The 19,673-nt window shown below is 39.4% G+C and overlaps 1 protein-coding gene across 7 annotated transcripts in view; it reads left to right on the forward strand.

Moving 5' to 3' along the window:
* Positions 1-19,673, forward strand: part of LOC308387547 (unconventional myosin-XVIIIa-like) — a 62,067-nt gene that overhangs the window by 9,596 nt on the left and 32,798 nt on the right. For 4 of the 7 annotated variants that reach the window (XM_080867663.1, XM_080867667.1, XM_080867664.1 and 1 more), the window contains exons 3-22: positions 555-578; positions 1,218-1,997; positions 3,707-3,790; positions 4,397-4,423; positions 6,861-6,920; positions 7,681-7,768; positions 8,200-8,306; positions 8,385-8,561; positions 8,691-8,901; positions 9,024-9,166; positions 9,779-9,879; positions 10,058-10,121; positions 10,248-10,392; positions 13,004-13,174; positions 14,036-14,126; positions 14,413-14,605; positions 16,336-16,422; positions 17,985-18,123; positions 19,185-19,344; positions 19,436-19,622. In XM_080867663.1, coding sequence (XP_080723789.1) covers positions 555-578; positions 1,218-1,997; positions 3,707-3,790; positions 4,397-4,423; positions 6,861-6,920; positions 7,681-7,768; positions 8,200-8,306; positions 8,385-8,561; positions 8,691-8,901; positions 9,024-9,166; positions 9,779-9,879; positions 10,058-10,121; positions 10,248-10,392; positions 13,004-13,174; positions 14,036-14,126; positions 14,413-14,605; positions 16,336-16,422; positions 17,985-18,123; positions 19,185-19,344; positions 19,436-19,622 — 3,039 coding nt within the window. Of the gene's footprint in view, positions 1-282; positions 428-552; positions 579-1,217; positions 1,998-3,706; positions 3,791-4,396; positions 4,424-6,860; positions 6,921-7,680; positions 7,769-8,199; positions 8,307-8,384; positions 8,562-8,690; positions 8,902-9,023; positions 9,167-9,778; positions 9,880-10,057; positions 10,122-10,247; positions 10,393-13,003; positions 13,175-14,035; positions 14,127-14,412; positions 14,606-16,335; positions 16,423-17,984; positions 18,124-19,184; positions 19,345-19,435; positions 19,623-19,673 lie in introns of those variants that run through there. The other 3 variants (XM_080867666.1, XM_080867669.1, XM_080867665.1) reach the window with 2 other exon arrangements.

Genomic DNA, 19,673 nt, shown 5'->3' on the forward strand with positions numbered 1-19,673 from the left:
GCTATTATAACAGAATGTGAATGAGTCCCACATATGACGCAGCTCCAGATGAATAAGTTTGTTTTGTGTGCCTTGTGTACTTGGTCAGATTCTTGTTCATGTGTTTTGCAGTTGGAAGAAAGCTAACCTTTCATTCATTATGAATGTTCATGTGCTCTATCTTCAGTGCTGCATAGTCTGTCTACCCTGTTGCTGAATGACCTGTTGTGTGCAGTTCAGTGTCCCACTGCTCATCTTCAGGTTCCCATTCTCGGCCGTCTTGAGCTGTCTCCACTGCACCCCCCCCCCCCCCCCCCCCCCCCACACACACACACACACACACATCACCACCATTCCATCCATTTATTCTTCACCTCATCCAGTTAAATCCATGACTTCTGACCTATCACCATGGCGTATAAATCACGCTTCTCTTTCTGGGAGCAAAAGGAAAGTCCCTTTTTGCTTTTTCTTTTTATCTTATTATTCAGTGATTTTGTGGAATATTTATGTTAAGAGAGTAACCATGATCTGAATGTGTGGTTTGATTTGTTTTCTTCCTTCCTCTTGTGTAGGTTAAGGTTGAGAACAAGCCAGATGTAAGTGTTTTTCAGCTGCATGTGTTTGAGTGATGGTGATACAAACCATTTTTGTGTAGTAAAAGAAGAGTGGCTACTATTGTCCTGTAAGAGATACAGTTCTTAGTAAAATAATCAGGCATAGTGGATGGGCACCTACTCTATCATAATTGAACCATGGGCAGCAGCTCTTTATTTAACCAATATCCAGTGCAATAGCATTAGTAAAGTATTAATTGAATATGATTTCTGAAAGGTAAAAAATAATCAGCTTCATTTGGTTCCATATTTTTGGGCCCATCCAAGTTCTTCTTTTCAGTGACTTGGTGCACCCTCAGGTGTTACCGGCCCCACAGAACCACTGCGGATGAATCCACTTTGATTATATACAGTCCCACCTGTCTTATATTGTGTAAAACTAACATTAGAATACTAATTTGTAACCTTGCCCATGAGTCTCTGGACACGTTTCTTTTCCCTTTATCCAGCTGTAGACTCAATTCAAGAAAAAATAAAAAAATAAAAACCTGGCTTGCCCATACACTGTAATTATGAGATTTAATGAAAATGAGTAATTGAGTTGGCTTGATTGATTCTAACCTTAGTGAGCAGTTTAAATAATCCTTTTCAAAATAATTCTCTGTGAAATTTTAAATCCAGTCTGATGTAGATAAGGGTCAACCTCAGGGAATTCCTGAAATTGGTCTGGACACAGGAAGTGGTCCACAGTCAAGCGCATCACCAGCTGAAGAAGCCAATAACAACACTGGTATGGGAGGTCCAGACACACCTGGGGAGGAGAAGAGTTCTAGTGGTAAAAAGGTGGTGAAAGTTGTCAGAAGAGTTGTCAGACGAGTGGTTCCTGCTGGAACAGAAGAGCGCAACCAGCACGCAGTTTCTGCATCTGCTACAGACGCTGCGATCAGGAAAACAGGAGCTGCTGGGGTGGAAAAGGATGATATATCAGTGGGCCTAACAAGCCTGATGGGAAGAGGCAGAACCAAGGAACATCGGCCTCGCACCCGCACCCAGGACCGCAAGGAAGACACTGTGACGCAGGAAGAGGAGAACAAAAAGGTGGAGGAGGTTGAAGAAAAGACTGCTATGACAAAAACAGAGGAAGTTTCATCTGTGCCTACTACTGCAGCCCTTAACACTCCACCAATAAAGTCTAATCCCCTCACCCCTCCACTTGGGTTCATCCCTCCACCCAAACCTGATCCTTTGGCCCCACCTCCTGGTTTCATCCCAGTCCCTAAGCAGAACGTGTTGACTCCACCACCAGGTTTCATCCCCACCAGAAAATCAAGCCCACTGCCCACAAAACAGAATCCCCTTATAAGACCTCCTGGTTTCATTCCTGTCCCCAAGGCAGATCCCTTGGCCCCTCCTGGTGGTTTCATCCCAAAACCTCGTCCACTTGCTGTAACGAAACCAGAGGTACTGAGTGAAAAGTGCATGTTTGCTACTTAGCCACTAGGTGGAGCACAACTTAAGTCGTCACTGCTAATTCATCCAATTTTCTCATAAATGAGCTCAATGAACATCTTATAGATTGTTTTTTGGTTATGCATTCATCAAACTTGAGCTAATCTTTGTTATAAACAAAATTAGTTAAAGTATAATACATTCCCACAAATAACTTTATATAATTGTTGCCTTGAATAAGTGGAGGGAAGTGGTGCACATATGGAAACTAATCATCAGATTTATCAGTGGGTATAAGGGTGTGCTCATGACCTGCACTGTAGTTGTCTGATGAGTTGGAGCACTGAGCTAAATCTCATTACTGTGACTTTCAGCAGACGGAGTTGAAACTGTGCTCTCTCTGCTGTGCACCACTGTGAGAGAGGATGTTTAGTAATGTTTTTAAAGATGGGAACAAGAATAAAGATTAAAAAAAAAATGTTGTTCAGGTTAGCATTAATTGTCTTGTAACAGTCTGTCAGAGAAGAGTGTCTTTGTTTCTACAGAACAAATAATTGGTTATGTAAACATTTAAATCTGCTAAAAAGAAAAGAAAATTGCTTTAAGGATGTACCTTTTTGTATCCCAAGTTCCATTTTATACTTCAGACAAAGTTATGTTTTTGTCCTGTTATTTAGTCTCTGGCATTCTGTCTGTCAGCCTACCATCTGAAAATTTCATCAGCAGATGTCTGTGAAATCTGGTGAACAGTTGGGTATTTGGCCATAGAGTGAGGGATTGGATTTCAGAGAGATGCACCTGGTGTTTTTGTTGAGGGATATAGTGTTTTTAACTGCTCTAGGGAGAGACTCGGCTTTTAATGTCAGGAACAAGATGTTAGCTGATCTTAGAAATTTATGTGTGACAAACCATTAGTGTAGGTTTGTTTTGTCTAGTGATTTTTATATTTCTGCTCTCACTAGAGCTATGACTGTACAACAGAAAGGTGTTTTTATGTTGCTGACAATGGCAGACCTCAGCCATTAGCAACAACTAAATTATACCTGGGGTTTGACAACTTTAGTAATTTGTTTAATTCCAGTTTTTAGCAGCTTCCTGTAGAGGGGAAATTGAAACCAGACTGTCAAAGCCTTACTTTGACTTTCTCCTGTGTATATATTAGAAAAAAAGAACAAGCAATATTTGATTGGAATTTAAAATAATTTTTGATTCACAACTTCAAGTATAGCAGCAGCTATGGAACAGAAGTAGAGAAACTGAGCTTTTTGCAGTTACAGAACAATTGCATAGAACTTTTGATGGGTTAATTTCAGATGCAACTTTGAGATTTTTGGGGAGTGGCGCCTGAAAATTAGGTTGGGATTTTGATTATTTCATTACTTTGAAGAAATTTGCATTCGATCGTTGCTGAAACCACCATCGACAATTCAATGCCTAAAACCATTAATCTTTACCACAGTGTTTAATGATCCAATTTTCTTGAACAGCTTTTTTGCCCTTACCCATTTCCTCACTGAATTAGTTGGAAAATTGTAATTAGTTTGAACAAGCGTCTCTTGAAGTTGGCTCTAGTTTTCTAATTAAAATCTAGTTTAAAGTTAAAAGGAAATACCTCGAGCTTTAACTTAATTGTCATCATCATCATGTTATCATGTTAATTCCATCTGTGTGTGTGCATGTTTGTCTGTGTGTTTGTGGTTATTTACATATGTTGTGCAAAGGTGCAGGAAACATCTTTCCCCCCTGTGGTCTCCAATGGTAAACCTCCCCCTGTTGTCCTACCCCAGTCTGCAAAAAATGAACAGGTGTGTGCTAAGTTTGCTCCTAAGGTTGACATAAAACTATGGTTTTCCTACATTCAGGAGCATAATACTTTTTTTTTGTTGGTTTTTTTTTTTTTTTTTTTTTGCATGCAGTGGTTCTGCAGTGGAATAACTCTTTTTTTGCCCTAAGCTTAACCCAAGGCCTGACAAACGGCCTTCCCGAAATGATTTCCCTAAAATTCCAGAGGCCATCATTGGGCTGTCCCAAGCAGCCGTACTCTTCTACACCTCTGATATTGCTCAGCTTAAGCTCGGTGTTTCTGGCTCTTTGCCAGCTCATTTGTATTAATTCTGTAGCATTAATTGCATTATTATCTGGTCCAGAGAAGGACTGAGCTTGTGTAAGCCTCGTTTCAGTCTCAGTCATATAATGACAATGTACTCTGACATTGATTATTTTAGCAGTGCTGGATTATATGGCAATGAGTTACTTGTTTTCAACGTTTAGAACATGGAAATGAGCTTATTTTACCCCTTCTCATTGCTCTGCTCTTTTGTTGTCTTAATCCATATCTTTTGTCTCTATGCTTTTCTGTGGGTCACTGGATCCTGACTTGCTGCTGACCATTTTGCTGTTTACATGGCTAGCATACCAAATGCTACAAATCTTCTCAGGTACAGCTTGCTGTGCTGTGGGCTCGACACACTCCTTCAGCTGTAGAGTGCTTGAGTCTAAGCTTGTTCTCCTCTACTGACCCTTCTCTAGCATATATATATACAGTGGGGCAAAAAAGTATTTAGTCAGCCACCGATTGTGCAAGTTCCCCCACTTAAAATGATGACAGAGGTCAGTAATTTGCACCAGAGGTACACTTCAATTGTGAGAGACAGAATGTGAAAAAAAAATCCATGAATCCACATGGTAGGATTTGTAAAGAATTTATTCATAAATCAGGGTGGAAAATAAGTATTTGGTCACCTCAAACAAGGAAAATGTCTGGCTCTCACAGACCTGTAACGTCTTCTGTAAGAAGCTTTTCTGTCCCCCACTCGTTACCTGTATGAATGGCACCTGTTTGAACTCATCATCTGTATAAAAGACACCTGTCCACAGCCTCAAACAGTCAGACTCCAAACTCCGCCATGGCCAAGACCAAAGAGCTTTCGAAGGACACCAGGAAAAGTATTGTAGACCTGCACCAGACTGGGAAGAGTGAATCTACAATAGGCAAGCAGCTTGGTGTGAAAAAATCAACTGTGGGAGCAATCATCAGAAAATGGAAGACATACAAGACCACTGATAATCTCCCTCGATCTGGGGCTCCACGCAAGATCTCATCCCGTGGGGTCAAAATGATCATGAGAACGGTGAGCAAAGATCCCAGAACCACACGGGGGGACCTGGTGAATGACCTGCAGAGAGCTGGGACCAAAGTAACAAAGGTCACCATCAGTAACACACTACAACGGCAGGGAATCAAATCCCGCAGTGCCAGACGTGTTCCGCTGCTGAAGCCAGTGCATGTCCAGGCCCGTCTGAAGTTTGCCAGAGAGCACATGGATGATACAGCAGAGGATTGGGAGAATGTCATGTGGTCAGATGAAACCAAAGTAGAACTTTTTGGTATAAACTCAACTCGTCGTGTTTGGAGGAAGAAGAATACTGAGTTGCATCCCAAGAACACCATACCTACTGTGAAGCATGGGGGTGGAAACATCATGCTATGGGGCTGTTTTTCTGCCAAGGGGACAGGACGACTGATCTGTGTTAAGGACAGAATGAATGGGGCCATGTATCGTGAGATTTTGAGCCAAAACCTCCTTCCATCAGTGAGAACTTTGAAGATGAAACGAGGCTGGGTCTTCCAACATGACAATGATCCAAAACACACCGCCCGGGCAACAAAGGAGTGGCTCCGTAAGAAGCATTTGAAAGTCCTGGAGTGGCCTAGCCAGTCTCCAGACCTCAACCCCATAGAAAATCTGTGGCGGGAGTTGAAAGTCCGTGTTGCTCGGCGACAGCCCCAAAACATCACTGCTCTCGAGAAGATCTGCATGGAGGAATGGGCCAAAATATCAGCTACTGTGTGTGCAAACCTGGTAAAGACCTATAGTAAACGTTTGACCTCTGTTATTGCCAACAAAGGTTATGTTACAAAGTATTGAGTTGTATTTTTGTTATTGACCAAATACTTATTTTCCACCCTGATTTACGAATAAATTCTTTACAAATCCTACCATGTGGATTCATGGATTTTTTTTTTTTCACATTCTGTCTCTCACAGTTGAAGTGTACCTCTGGTGCAAATTACTGACCTCTGTCATCATTTTAGGTGGGGGAACTTGCACAATCGGTGGCTGACTAAATACTTTTTTGCCCCACTGTGTGTATATATGTGTGTATATATATATATATATATATATATATATATGTACACAAACTAAATTTTTTTGTGCCTGCCCACTTGTCTTTAAAATCATTGATGCAGAGGCCTGGAGTGTACTACTGCGGCATAAAAACTTCTCAAGATCTCAAGATTTATTTTTACCACTGCTCCATTTCATTTACAGTGGACTCGGTGTGTCATGCTGCTCTGTAATGGTGTTGTTGCTTTTGCGCTATACAAATATATGTACATACTGAAGCTATATTGTCATAATTCGTCAGTTAACAGCTTTTAACACTTCTTATTAGGTGCATGTCAGTGACATGGAAAGCTAAATTACTAACATTAACATTTCTGATATACATACCTTACTGTGCATAACTGACTGTTAATAAGAGGGCATGAGTTTTATGCTCTCTCCACAAACCCACACGTGTGGTTAAATGCATCCTGCTAATCAGTGCATTATTTTTGTTACAGTATTTCTTATAGTAATACAATCATTATTAAGGACTTTATGGTAAATGTGTTGGTGAATCACTTATTTGGGTGGTGTTGCACTGTTGTTGGCCTTGCTGCAGTGTTCGTGTTATACTTTTTACACATTCTGACCTATTGTTTTACTTTTCTCCACAACTCTGCATTTTTATTGTTTCTTCATGCGGTTGTGTCAGTTGAATCTCTATAGGTGTTGAAATAACTTACTGATTTCTTCCCTTGTCCAGTCCAAACTTGTTGAGGATCCCGTGGCCATCCTTCAGGCAGCACACTCAGCTGCAACTAAGGTCTGATAATGGCTACAGCTGGTTGTAATTCTGGTTGCATCCCGAAGTGTTTCAAGTGGAATGTCCTTTTTTGTGTTATTTGTGTGGGACAAACTAGTCGTGAGTGTCACAGAAAGCCTAGTGAATGACATTCAGCACCCATAAAGCTCAAATTAACCTTCCCTATAGACTTACTCAATGTAGTTAAATCTGAGTAAAGGAATAGAAGTACCCTACTCAGTCAGTACTCATTAGTTAATAAAATTAGTTGGATTTCAAGGAAGAAACTACTATTTGGTGCATATTCACTGTTTGTACCTATTTTATTACCTCCAAACACTTGACTTGATTTAACTTGTTTGGCTTTATGCTGTATGTGTGTCTCTGTTCAGTTCAAGCAGGTTGTGCATTTTTTTCCCATATGTGATTGGTTTGGACTTGGTTGTGATAAATCCCTCCTGCATTTTAACCTTCCACCTTAAATGTCTTTATAGTGAGCATATTAACTGCACCTCTGAGTTAATCACTGTGTGAGCTCTGAAAGGTTCATAAAAGGAGAGTCATGGGAAGCCTAGTTCTTCTGTGGAGGGCTGCTTTTGTAAATGACATAAATATAGGAGGTGTGAAATGAAAACATACTTTTCTCAAATCCATATAGCCCTCCACTCAGTGAACTGAAATCCTTTTGAAAGTCCATTATGCAGCTGTATGATTTATTAATCAGTGATCCAATAGAAATTGGTTATACAGGTTTTCATATACTGATTTTCACTTCTAACAGGTAAAGACTGAGGAGCAGCTGACAGCAGAGAAAACCTGGTATAACACTGAGAAAGTATGGCTTGTCCACAAGGATGGATTTTCCTTGGGTTAGTAAAATGTCTGTATTTAAATAAATTATGCATTATAGTGCATTTAGATGGAGTTTATTGTGGGTTTTTTACCCTTTATTTATAACTATATTAAAACAAACGTACTTTTTTTCTGCTTTTCCTGGTATGGTCTGTTTCTGGTTGACCTTTTATTACATAACTGTAAATGTGGGTGTGTGAAGCATTGGAAATGCTTTTGAAATTTTGATGTTATCAGGCTGCTCATTTTACCTCAGGCTGCATGTGATTAAACCAACCATGTTTTCAAAACTTACATTTCAAAACTTACTTACATTTTATTAAATCTCTGACACTATTGAAAGAGATACAGTTGCCACATAGTATTATGCAAAATGAAATGAAACTTTTGCACTCAGGTTGAAATGATGTGTCATAAGTAGTTAACTCCACACTTTGTGGTGGTGCAGCAACTCTCCTGAAGATGGAGACAGGCAGTCTGCCAGAGGGGAAGGTGAAAATCCGCCTGGAGAGTGATGGATCTTTATTGGATGTGGATGAAGACGATGTAGAGAAGGTATTTAATCATCTCATCATTTGTGAACCTCATTAATTACAGATGACACTTGTGAGCTCTTCTGACTTTGAACTCTAGGCAAACCCTCCAGCGTTTGACCGAGTGGAGGACTTGGCCTCTCTGCAGTATCTGAACGAGTCGAGTGTGATGCACTCTCTGCGGCAGCGGTATGGCAGCAACCTGGTGCACACCCACGCTGGGCCCAACATGGTGGTCATTAACCCCATTAGTGCCCCTTCAATGTATTCGGAGAAGGTAGGCTCTAGCCAGTACATGTGACACATCTCTTGTGGGAGAGTATAAATGAGAGTGTAGTGAGGAGAAAATGCATTTCCAATGGTAGTAATCCATGTAAAAACACTATAATTTTGCTTTTCTTTCCAGGTGATGCAAATGTTCAAGGGCTGCAGAAGAGATGACACTGCTCCTCACATTTATGGATTAGCACAGGCTGCCTACAGGAACCTGCTGACTACTCGCCAGGATCAGTCCATTGTATTGCTGGGCAAGAGTGGAAGTGGCAAGACCACTAACTGTCAACACATCATCCAGTATCTGGTTACAGTCGCAGGAAGCACCAACAGAACATTCTCCAGTAGGTTGGAAAGGATGTCCTCTGAATTAAAATAAATAAATAAATAAATAAAATTTAGCTAATATTATGATTGATGTTGTTGAGTCCCCCTCCCCAATAACAGCGTATGATCTTTATTGTAGCGGAAAAATGGCAGGCAGTCTACACTGTTTTGGAGGCTTTTGGGAATGCTTCTACGTGCATGAATGGCAATGCTAGTCGCTTCACCCACATTGTTTCCTTGGACTTTGACCAGGCGGGCCTGGTGACCTCAGCCTCTATCCAGGTACAGATAAGCACATTTATTAATTAACTCACTTGGACTCAACTGTTGAATTTATTCCTAATGAATAACTGATTTTCATTCCAAATCAAATTCAAATTCAAATTTTATTTGTCACGTACACAGTCATACACAGTACGATATGTAGTGAAACGCTTGGACAACTGCTCGTGACCTAAAGAAAACAAAAAAGGAAAAGGCTATGAATAAGATAGGAAATAAATATGAAAAATTAAAAAGGGTAAATTTAACTAGGAAGGAATAAAATATAAATTAAGGTTAAAAATGAAATAACTGTACAACACAAATTAGAATGAAGGGTAAATTTAACTGGGAGAATAAGATAAAATATATAAATTAAAGTTGAAAATAAAATAACTGTACAACAAAATACACAATATAGAACTATATAAGAATGTATGAAGAAATATAAATAAATATATACACAATAACAGCAGCGTGATTTAAGTAATGAAGTGAAAACAATGTCCAGAATGTCCAGACATAAAGTGGTGTATATTTTCACCAAACTCAGTCTTTGTTATTATGCTCACCTGCTCATAATATTGTATTTCTGCCATCCTTTCAATATTGTGTTCTGCCCTGGTCTTTCAGACAATGCTTTTGGAGAAGATGAGAGTGACAAGAAGACCAGATGGAGAGTCCACTTTTAATGTTTTTTACTATCTAATGGCTGGAGTAGATAGCTCTCTGAGGTAGGGATTAATACACTCATGTCAATTACTACCTAAATCCACTACAGTACTGCATTGGTTTTTACATAGATATATTGTAGTTCTCTATAATGCTGCCTTTTCTTCCTATTTTCCCTTTGATCCTAAATGTGTTCACTAATGTCTTGTAAGTTATTTATTTTTTAAATTTCTTCATTAGAACTGAGCTGCACCTTAACCACTTTGCTGAAAGCAGTGCCTTTGGAATCATGCCACAGACTAAGGTAAATGCATCCTGATACTAGAAGTTTGGCTTGTTTTGTCCAACCAGGAATGGAAGGGGAAAAGTTTACTTAAAGATTTACCCACCCAAAAAAGAAGCTCAAGTTATGTTTGTGTGAATCTGCCAGGCAGAGGATAAACAGCGGGCCTCTCAGCAGTTTTTCAAACTGCAAGCAGCCATGAAGGTTCTGGGGATCAGCGGTGATGAGCAGAGGGCCCTCTGGCTCATCCTTGGGGCCATTTACCACCTTGGGGCTGCGGGAACCACCAAGGGTAAGATTGCTTGAATGCACTCCTGCACAACTGCATCACCTATTGGAGATGACGTTTGTTCTGCTGTTATAGAACAGGCTCCAGTGACAAAGCAAAATGCTGTTTTTGATTTGTGCACACAATGAAAAATAATTATGGTGAAATTACCTTTGTTAGCCCAAATAGTTTTTGTAACACTTTGTAATTTGACAGATATCAAGCTGGCATTATCTCACTGTTGGCAACATGTGCTGTGTGATGCAATCACATGTAATCACAATGACTGAATAATACATTTATTTATACGTTAAAAGTACACAGTGCACAGCTGCTCCAATGATCAATAGCTGAACATTTAAATCTAGGCCATTGCAGAAAATGTTATACTTTAGATCTTAGCACATTTGCGTAGAGTGGGGGGTGGGTGGTGGTGGTGGTGGGCTGGAATCATTCAAGACTTTGTGGTACAGAATTATTGCTGCCTTTATAGTATGTGGCTGCCAGTGAAGTAATACATTGTATTTTTTATTTAATCTGAACCCCTGTCGGATTTACCTTTATCATTCCTTACTGCATGAACATATTAAATAAACAGAGCACTGTTTGTGGTTGAGTAACTGAAACTAATGACAAACATCTTGAATCTAATTGCTTGGAAACACCGTTGCTGCTCACGGAGAGAAAAACCTTGATCTAATTCTTGACAAACATTTATTTTGTCATAAAGATGCATTACAGGACTAATGGGAACAGCAGTTCTCACGAACACAAGAACTTGCTTCTGTCTAAAGCTGTTCGAATGATGAAACCTAATGTAACAGATTGTTTTCCTTTAGAGTAATAGAACGGCCCTTTTGTCAGGATTTGACTAACTTTTTAAAATTAGATAGCTGACATTTGTAAAAGCTGTAGCTGCCACAAAGATTTTTATTTTAGGTGAGTTAATCATCACATCCTTTTTTTGTCATTATAAAAGGCCACTGGAAGGATAGAAAGGATAGAATTAACCATTTAAGTCCTTTCAAAACACAGATTTAAGTGTTTATTTATATTTAGCATTGACTTTTTGGTTGATGAAATTTGTTTTGTTTTAATTTTAACTGAGGTTAAGTGGGCATATTTACACAGATGACCAAATGAAAAACTGTCCATTTAAGGATTTAATTGCTGTTGTAGTGCAAATAAATTAATTACTGAATAGCAGGATAATATACAACAGAGAAACCACAAAAAAATGTGATAACAGTGGCAATAGTGCTGAATTTTGTGCTTTTTGATACGTTTGCTCACTCTTCAGTGCCTGTCTGTAATTGCCAGTTACTTATGAGAATAGCTTGCCAAATAATTTGCAGTGATCCCCTCCAGCTGGCTCCCAATATTTCTGATGGCAGAATAAAGCAGGGAATAGTTAAAAAAAAATCAATAAATACTGTCTGTTATTGGGAATAAAAATTCTGAACAACTTTCTGCTTGGCAATACATTTGATTGGTGTCTTCGTTTTCAAAATGAATTCTTATGAAGAAGCAATGTCAGGGGTAGGAATAGGAAGTCATTGAGAGGCCTGTCTATGGGAATATTTATTAATGATAATAGTCTACAGTCTAGACCCTTTTGTACCAAGGGCCTAGTTTGCATTTTGGTTATCAAAAGGAGTAATAAACAGATTATGAAATAAATCCATTGGCAGTGTAACTTTATCCTGGTACACAAGAGGGCAGCAGTGATCTCCAAAACCTAGTTAAGGGACCACCTGAAATGAACTTAGTTTTCTCTGTATATTGTGTAGTGAACACTTACATCGAATAAGTATAGATAGGAGACTTAGCATACTCTTTCTGTGTACTTAAGAAGAAATATTGTACATATGTAATTTTCTTTTATTATCTTTAAAAGCTGTACAGCCATCTGCTGTTTGATTCTGCAATGTTCATTCATGTTGGTAAACCCACTTTGCTCTTTTTGATGTTTTAGTGGAATTTAAGTAATTGTGCTGCCTGGTATCTATCAAAGTAAATATTTAAATGCCTTTGCTTGTCTTCATAACTAGCCTTATCAATAAGAGAAGTATACAAGGCTTCTGCAGTACTGATGAGACAGATAGAGCCCACTACTTTGTCTGAAATCCCACAGTTTCTCTCTTAAGTCTTAGAAGATACCACTTCATGGTGGATTAAAACTGAAGCTGGCACTCATATCTTTATGTTAGCATCACTCAGCCGCTAGATTGAGGGAAAGTTAGTTTTCCCAACAGCAGTCTTTATGTAAATAAATAAATTATGTCCCCTAATGATAAATTTCGCTTTCATTCTCAATAAGATAAAATGGGCAATTATAATTTCAATTTAATAGACATTTTTTCAGTATTAAACAATTGAAATAAGGTTTTTACTTTATAGATGCTTGTGTGTGTGTGTGTGTGTGTGTGTGTCTCCATCTCCACAGTAGTTAAATGTATTCAGACTAACCACCCTTTTGAACATGCTTTTAGTGCATGTTTTTATCAGTTGTGTCAGTGTCAGTTCGACCAGACACATAATCCTACCCTGTCACAGACAGTATTGTCACAAAGTCACCATGTGCCTGCAATAGTTGGCAGAAGGGCTAATGGAGGTTTTCATGCACGTGTCTCAGCTGGCAGGAAACAATTTGCACGTCATGAGTGGGCTCAGAAGGCAGCCTACCTGCTGGGCTGCACCCTGGAGGAGCTCTCCTCTTCCATCTTCAAGCACCAGGCCAAGGGCACCCTGCCCAGAGCCAGCACTATTCGCCAGGCTTCTGACGAAAATGGCACGGCAGATGCAGGTACTCCACGCCACATTTACCACCATATTCTTTACTCTTTATTCCTCACAGTACCCCCCTTTCTCCCTACCTTTTCTTTTTTGTCACTCTCATTCTATTTACACTTGCACACGCATATGTTGCTGCTCATCACTCAAAGGGAAAATGCAAGGGAGAGAAAAAGTAAAGCTTATCTTGGTAATGAATACCACAGCTTTACAATGGCTATTGACAGATAGGTGCGCATACTATGTTGGGACAAGCAATTTTGGATCCACTCTTCATTCATTGTCCCTGAAATCATAATTGCCTCACATTGATTTTTCACACGTGTTGGTTCATCAAGACTGCAGTACATTCTGAAGGGCATGACGACTCAGTTAAAGGTCTTTCACAGTAGGGATGGACAGAAATGACCTTTGTTTCTCCTTCCCTGCATCTCCCCTCATTCATGAGCATATAGTCATTGACGTGTGTGCACACATGAATATATCGCCTATGCAACAATAAACTCACTTATGTGATGGTGTAATGAATTATGAAAGCTTAACAGGTGGCCATTGCCTCTAGGCACAGACATGAGTATTCAGTTTGATTTGACAGTTTCCAAAACACCTGATCCCTAAATGACACTGCTTCAGAAAGACACTTTTGTAGGTATTTTAAATACCTTCTAACTCAGAAAATAATGTGTTTGAATACCATGGAAATGTAGTTCCTTTTTAAATCAAATGCTTTGACTATAGTTTCAGTAAAGCTTTTACAGTTCAACATGTTGACATTCCTCCTTCCTATTCAACTGGTTCTTGTGTTATTTGCTGATGGAGATATTGTGAATTAGCTATTGAGGATTTGTTCTGACTCTGTGCGTTTTTATATCAGCATTCAAAGCAACAGCAATGGAGTGTTTAGAAGCCATGGCATCCGGGCTTTACTCTGAACTCTTCACTACCGTCATTTCTCTAATAAACCGGTTAGTATTTCTTCTCTGGTGTGTTACTGACAGTACATTACATTTGTAATGAAGATGTCATGATTGTGCTGAACCGGTATGCAACAGAAAAATGTAGATGCCTCATGTCACTTTTAGTAACCATCATTTGTGTTTAAACAAGAATGTTTGAATGGTTTCAGAGTATTAGAGCCAGTTTTATTTCAGTTAGGGATATAGTGGCATGAGATGAGGTTATATCAAGAGGTTGTCAAATATGGCACTGCTAATGTTATGTGTGTGTATGTATTTACCATGTTTGCTTAAGGGCTCTGAAATCCAGCCAGCACTCCCTGTGTTCTCTGATCATTGTGGACACACCAGGCTTTCAAAACCCAAGGCTGGCTAAGCGTGAATGTGGTGCAACCTTTGAAGACCTGTGCCACAACTACACTCAAGAGCGTCTGCAGACCCTCTTCTACCAGCGTACTTTTGTTCAGGAGCTGGAGCGATACAAAGAGGTAATGCCATGTAAAGTATTATGCACCGTGCATACAAACAGCCTCATTCTCATTGTTTCTGCCTTCCTCCTACCCTTTCTCTCCCCTTGTCTGGTCCTTTCTCTCAGATATATCAACTCCAATAGAGTATGTGTACACACATCAGATACACTATCTGTTCTACCTGTCACAAGCTGTGACAAGTCAAAGTAGTTCATGTGTTAGACCTTCTCATTAGTGATGCCAGTCTTCACCGCTTCTGCCAAGATCAAAGTAAAGTCACTCACAGCTGCCTGTGGGAGAAACGCCCAGCTGCACAGCAGTGCTGTTGTTCCCTAAAGATCTATTCTACTTCTGTCCTCTTTAACGTTCTGTCTAGCAGGACTGGACCATCATAACTATGGGTGTAGTCATCCCATAGGATTTAGTGTTTTTGAGGACAAATAGAAAGTTTTCTTTCATTACTTACAGTTATGTCTCAATTCATTGCAACAATGTTTTTATTAAAAACTCACCTGATATCACACTGGAGTTACCCAGACATCCTGATTATATTGCTTCAGATACATTGCTTCTGAAAAAGGATCCTGGGATTTCCCACCCACATCCTTTGCATGGCAGAAATGGAGTTGGAATGAGATGAAATATTGCATAAATGCGTGTAGTGTAATTCTCTCTTGTCAGTACATCTTGAAAACATAAGAACCTGTGAAAGTGTCATTGTAAACTGGGTCAAACTCATTTAAAACGGCACACAGTCTTAACAATCACAGTGACAGGCAGGCGGGTTAAATTGTGATACACACAACCGGCACACACAGTATGCCTTTATATTTTTGAATAAATTGCTGTTGGGCGCTCTAGCTTTCTGGCTAGTATTTTTTTTTTTTTCTGTTTTTTGCGTTCCTCTGTACATGGACTCTCCGCAGCAGAGAACAAAAATCAGTGGGGAGACTTCACATACACAGTCAGCTTGAACACTGGCATCTGTCGTGGCCACATTATTAGCATGCCAGCATTTTCTCCCCTTTCTGGAGCATGATCCACTCTGTTACCATGCACTGTTACTTTATCTCTTAATCTTTATAGCTATAGCTTTATCTCAGATAATTTTTATCATGTGCCACATTAATCTAGAAATGACTAATGGAGCTGCAACCAAAATGGTCAAATCTTTATGGCTTAATAACAATGTATTTGTTCTTTTTTTTTTTTAAACCAAGTTAAAATAGTTGTAGTTAACCTATAAAATGCTATTACATTTTGGAGCTGTGGTAAAATATAAAGACTTGAGACTGTGACAGCTGTTATATGCTAAAAAGCAAGGTACACTCTAGACAGGTTGCTAGTCATTGACATGGCTAACACATAGAAACGGATAATTAGACATTCTCAGAACCAGGCCTATGGGCAATTTACAATCACCAGTGCACCTAAGATGCATGTCTTTGGACTGTGGGAGGACACCAGAGTATTCAGAGAGAACCCACACAGGAAACCCCCAGCTGGATGGTAGGTCTTGAACCTACTCGCTGTGAGGCAGCAGTTCTAACCACTGTACCATTGCCTCTCTAAAAATCTTCTGCTCTCTGTCGCTTTCTCATTTATCCTGTTAATAGTTCAAAACTAAAAAATATATATTTTGCTAACTTATTGGTCTATGACAGTGGGTTTCAAATGGCCTAGCATTCAAAATCCTATTTTTTGACATCATAGGTCATTAGTTTGTCAATCTCTTTGCTGTCCTCCAGGAAAACATAGAACTTTCCTTAGACGACACAGAAACCAGCACGTCTCTGTCTGTGGCAGTGGTAGACCAAGCTTCGAGTCAAGCACTGGTACGCTTGTTTTATTGTCTTTCTTCATTTTATTGTCACACATCTAACTTGCATAATTTCTCATTTCCCTTGGTTTTAGTACCATAAAATGTTTGATTTTCAGATGTTAATGTTAATCCCTGGGTACAATATATTGTTTTTTTAATTAAGAAAAAAATTGAATAATGTCTCTAAGCATCAGAAGACTTCTCTCTATGTTAGACTTGTTTGGCAGAGACTAGAAAGAGAGGGTGGGAGCAAGAAAAGAAAGGTTAGAGAATTGACTTCAAGAAAGAAAATCAATGTTTGGCCTTTCCAGCCTATGATCTGCACCATGGAAACAGAAATGGCCGAGTTTAGAGAGTCCATAGATCACTTTGCTGTAATTCCAATGTGTTTGGTTTGAGTGCTTTACTTTTTAAAGGGTCCCCACTCTAATGGGAATGTCATCAAAAGCAGTGAACTGTAGTACATCACACTAAAAACCGAAGGGTAAAAATAACACAGATTCTTCAAAGTCATTTCTAAAGTCAGCTATAAAGATCTATGCTGTTTAGAGTGCAAAGACATTTTGATCAAAGATTTTTTTTTTTTTTTTTCCCTCACAGATATTTTTTTTTCCTGTTGTAGCTCAGACATCTGTTATCACAAACAGCCTTAATGCTTGATTCATTGCAAGCCTCATAGTTGTCACATGTCTTCTCCAAACTGATAACCTGTTTTGTATTTGTAGTCAGCGTAGTGTGCACTGCTGATAAGGATGTCTCCAGTGCAACTTCTGATGGCTGCTAAAGCACTTTTTGGTTTTGTGGATTTGCTTCTTAAGCCACAGTTCCCAGGGTGGATTTAGACAGTAGCTACCTTTCTCATGAGCTTGAACAACAAGATGGTTATGCTCAATGTCTCTTACTTAAAAGTGAACGCTTCAGTGTGTTATGTATTATGGTGACATATATTTGGCATACCCTTATTCAACAATGACATGCTAATTGTGTAACTAATTGCATTATTTAAAATTTTCTCCCTTTATACTTTCCACATTTTCCCTATTTTAATTGTGTGGAATAAGTTAAAACTGTTATGACGGTATTATTGCAGTAAACTGCTAAAAGTATGCTCACATCACAAATGCTATTGAAACTTAAATTTCCGCTGCTAACAATATCTCCATGTCTGTGATACACTGCTCAGACTGGGAAAACAGAGGGCAAAGTATTTTCGCTGACATTTAGAATGGTTTATATGTAAGCAAACGCTCACTACAGAGGCCAGCACCAGGCATTTGAAGGATATTTTTTATAATTAATACTTATTGCTTTGTCATTATTGTTTGTAGGAGGTGGATAATAATATCTTAAATATATTGTGACTCATCAATATATTCCATTAAACACTAACATGAACTAGATGTTTATTACTCATGTTTGACATTCCTTTTGTAAAATCTTTTGCATAGAGGGTCATAAAGGTAAAACAGAATAGTGTGTGTGTGTGTGTGTGTGTGTGTGTGTGTGTGTGTGTGTGTGTGTGTGTGTGTGTGTGTGTGTGTGTGTGTGTGTGTGTGTGTGTGTGTGTGGGGACAGGTACGGACAGTGCGAACAGATGAGGCCCGGGGTCTGTTGTGGTTGATGGAGGAGGAGGCACTGCAGCCTGGGGGTTCAGAGGAAACACTGTTGGGACGCCTGTTTAGCTACTATGGACCTGCTGAGGGCGAGAGTAAAGGCAAGGGGAAGATGCACACACAGACACACATGCATAAGGTCGCACTAATACAAATAGTGATCTTCTCAGAAATGAACAGAAAATCCTTGTATTTTCATTTTCAAAAAGAATAAAAAAAAATAAAAACAAAGATGTTCATTAACATTATATATTGTATGGGTATATATAAACTCCCCTTTTGTTTTATAGTACGCTGTATTGTCTCAGTTTAAATGAGCTCATTAAAGCTATACTATAATATGGAATTTCCAAATCACAATATCTCGTTTAATTTGACCAGTTGCTGTTGTTCTGCAGAGCAGTCACAGATATCCGATTCATATGTTTCTTAGCAATTCTCTAACAATAAGAACTGAAGCTTTTAAAAAGTTCCCTAATAGAGCTAGAAAATGGTACGCAAATTGTCATTTTAGTACTCCAAAACAACAGCTGGTGGATTCTCATTAAAGCTACTTTTGGCTGCTCCCTTATTCACAAGGGGTCGCCACAGTGGGTAGCTCCACAGCTTCGATTTGGCAGATTTATTTATTTCTTTTTTTTACGCCCGTTGCCCTTCCTGACGCAGCCCCAAAGGGATTTGTCTCCTCCTAGCATCAAATAAGGGAGCTTTCATTTGCTAGGCGAATGTGTAAACCACTACACTATGGAGCCACTCAGCTTCAGAATTCTCATTAAAACTCTTCATATAGGTCAGATTTGAGCTCCTCTGTTTCGTCTATCAGCTCTCTGATGACCTAGTGGCAGACAGTTATATCGTCTATGAAAGTGGAGTATGGTTGGATCTAAATGTCTCACACTAAAACTACACGGATAAAGTGGCCCATTAAACAATAAGGTTTACTAGGAACAGACTGTTCATCATGATGTTTTTATCAGTAAAATCTATGCAGGTTTGTGACAGGCGGCACACACCAGACTAATTAGGATGTGATGAATTTACTTGCTTTGTTAAACTCATGCAGACAGTAAACCCCTTTCTGAAGTCTTGAATATGATTTTTCTCATTATCTCGCTGTATATGTATCTAATAGATTTTACACTGGATCCCCCATTTACTTTAGGTCACACTTTCCTGTTGAAAAGTGAAAAAGATCATAATTTCCTGCTGGGCCACAGCCATGGGACAGACTGGGTGGAGTATGATGCACGAGGGTGGCTCAGCTATGCCAAGCAGAATCCCGCCTCTACCAATGCTGCGTCCCTCCTACAGGACTCGCAGAAGTAAGTATCCACCATGCAGGAGTTGTTGTTCCTTGGTGTTGCAGACTTGAATTATAAAACATCACACTCTGAATTACGGCATCTCTTACAGAAAGATCATCGGCTCATTGCTCATGAACCGCACAGGTGGAACCACAGTTTTGTCCGGGTCTGTTGCTGGCCTTGAAGGTGTTTCCCAGCTGTCTTTGCGCCGGGCTACTAGCATGAGGAAATCCTTCGTCACAGGAGTAGCTGCCATCAAGAAGAAGTCTTTGTGCATTCAGATAAAACTTCAAGTGGTGAGAGCATAGGGTGTGATGGCTACTTGGGGATGTGGGGCACCACAAGGC

The sequence above is a fragment of the Rhamphochromis sp. 'chilingali' genome (assembly GCF_963969265.1).
Source record: "Rhamphochromis sp. 'chilingali' genome assembly, chromosome: 19".
Classification (NCBI taxonomy): Eukaryota; Metazoa; Chordata; class Actinopteri; order Cichliformes; family Cichlidae; genus Rhamphochromis; species Rhamphochromis sp. 'chilingali'.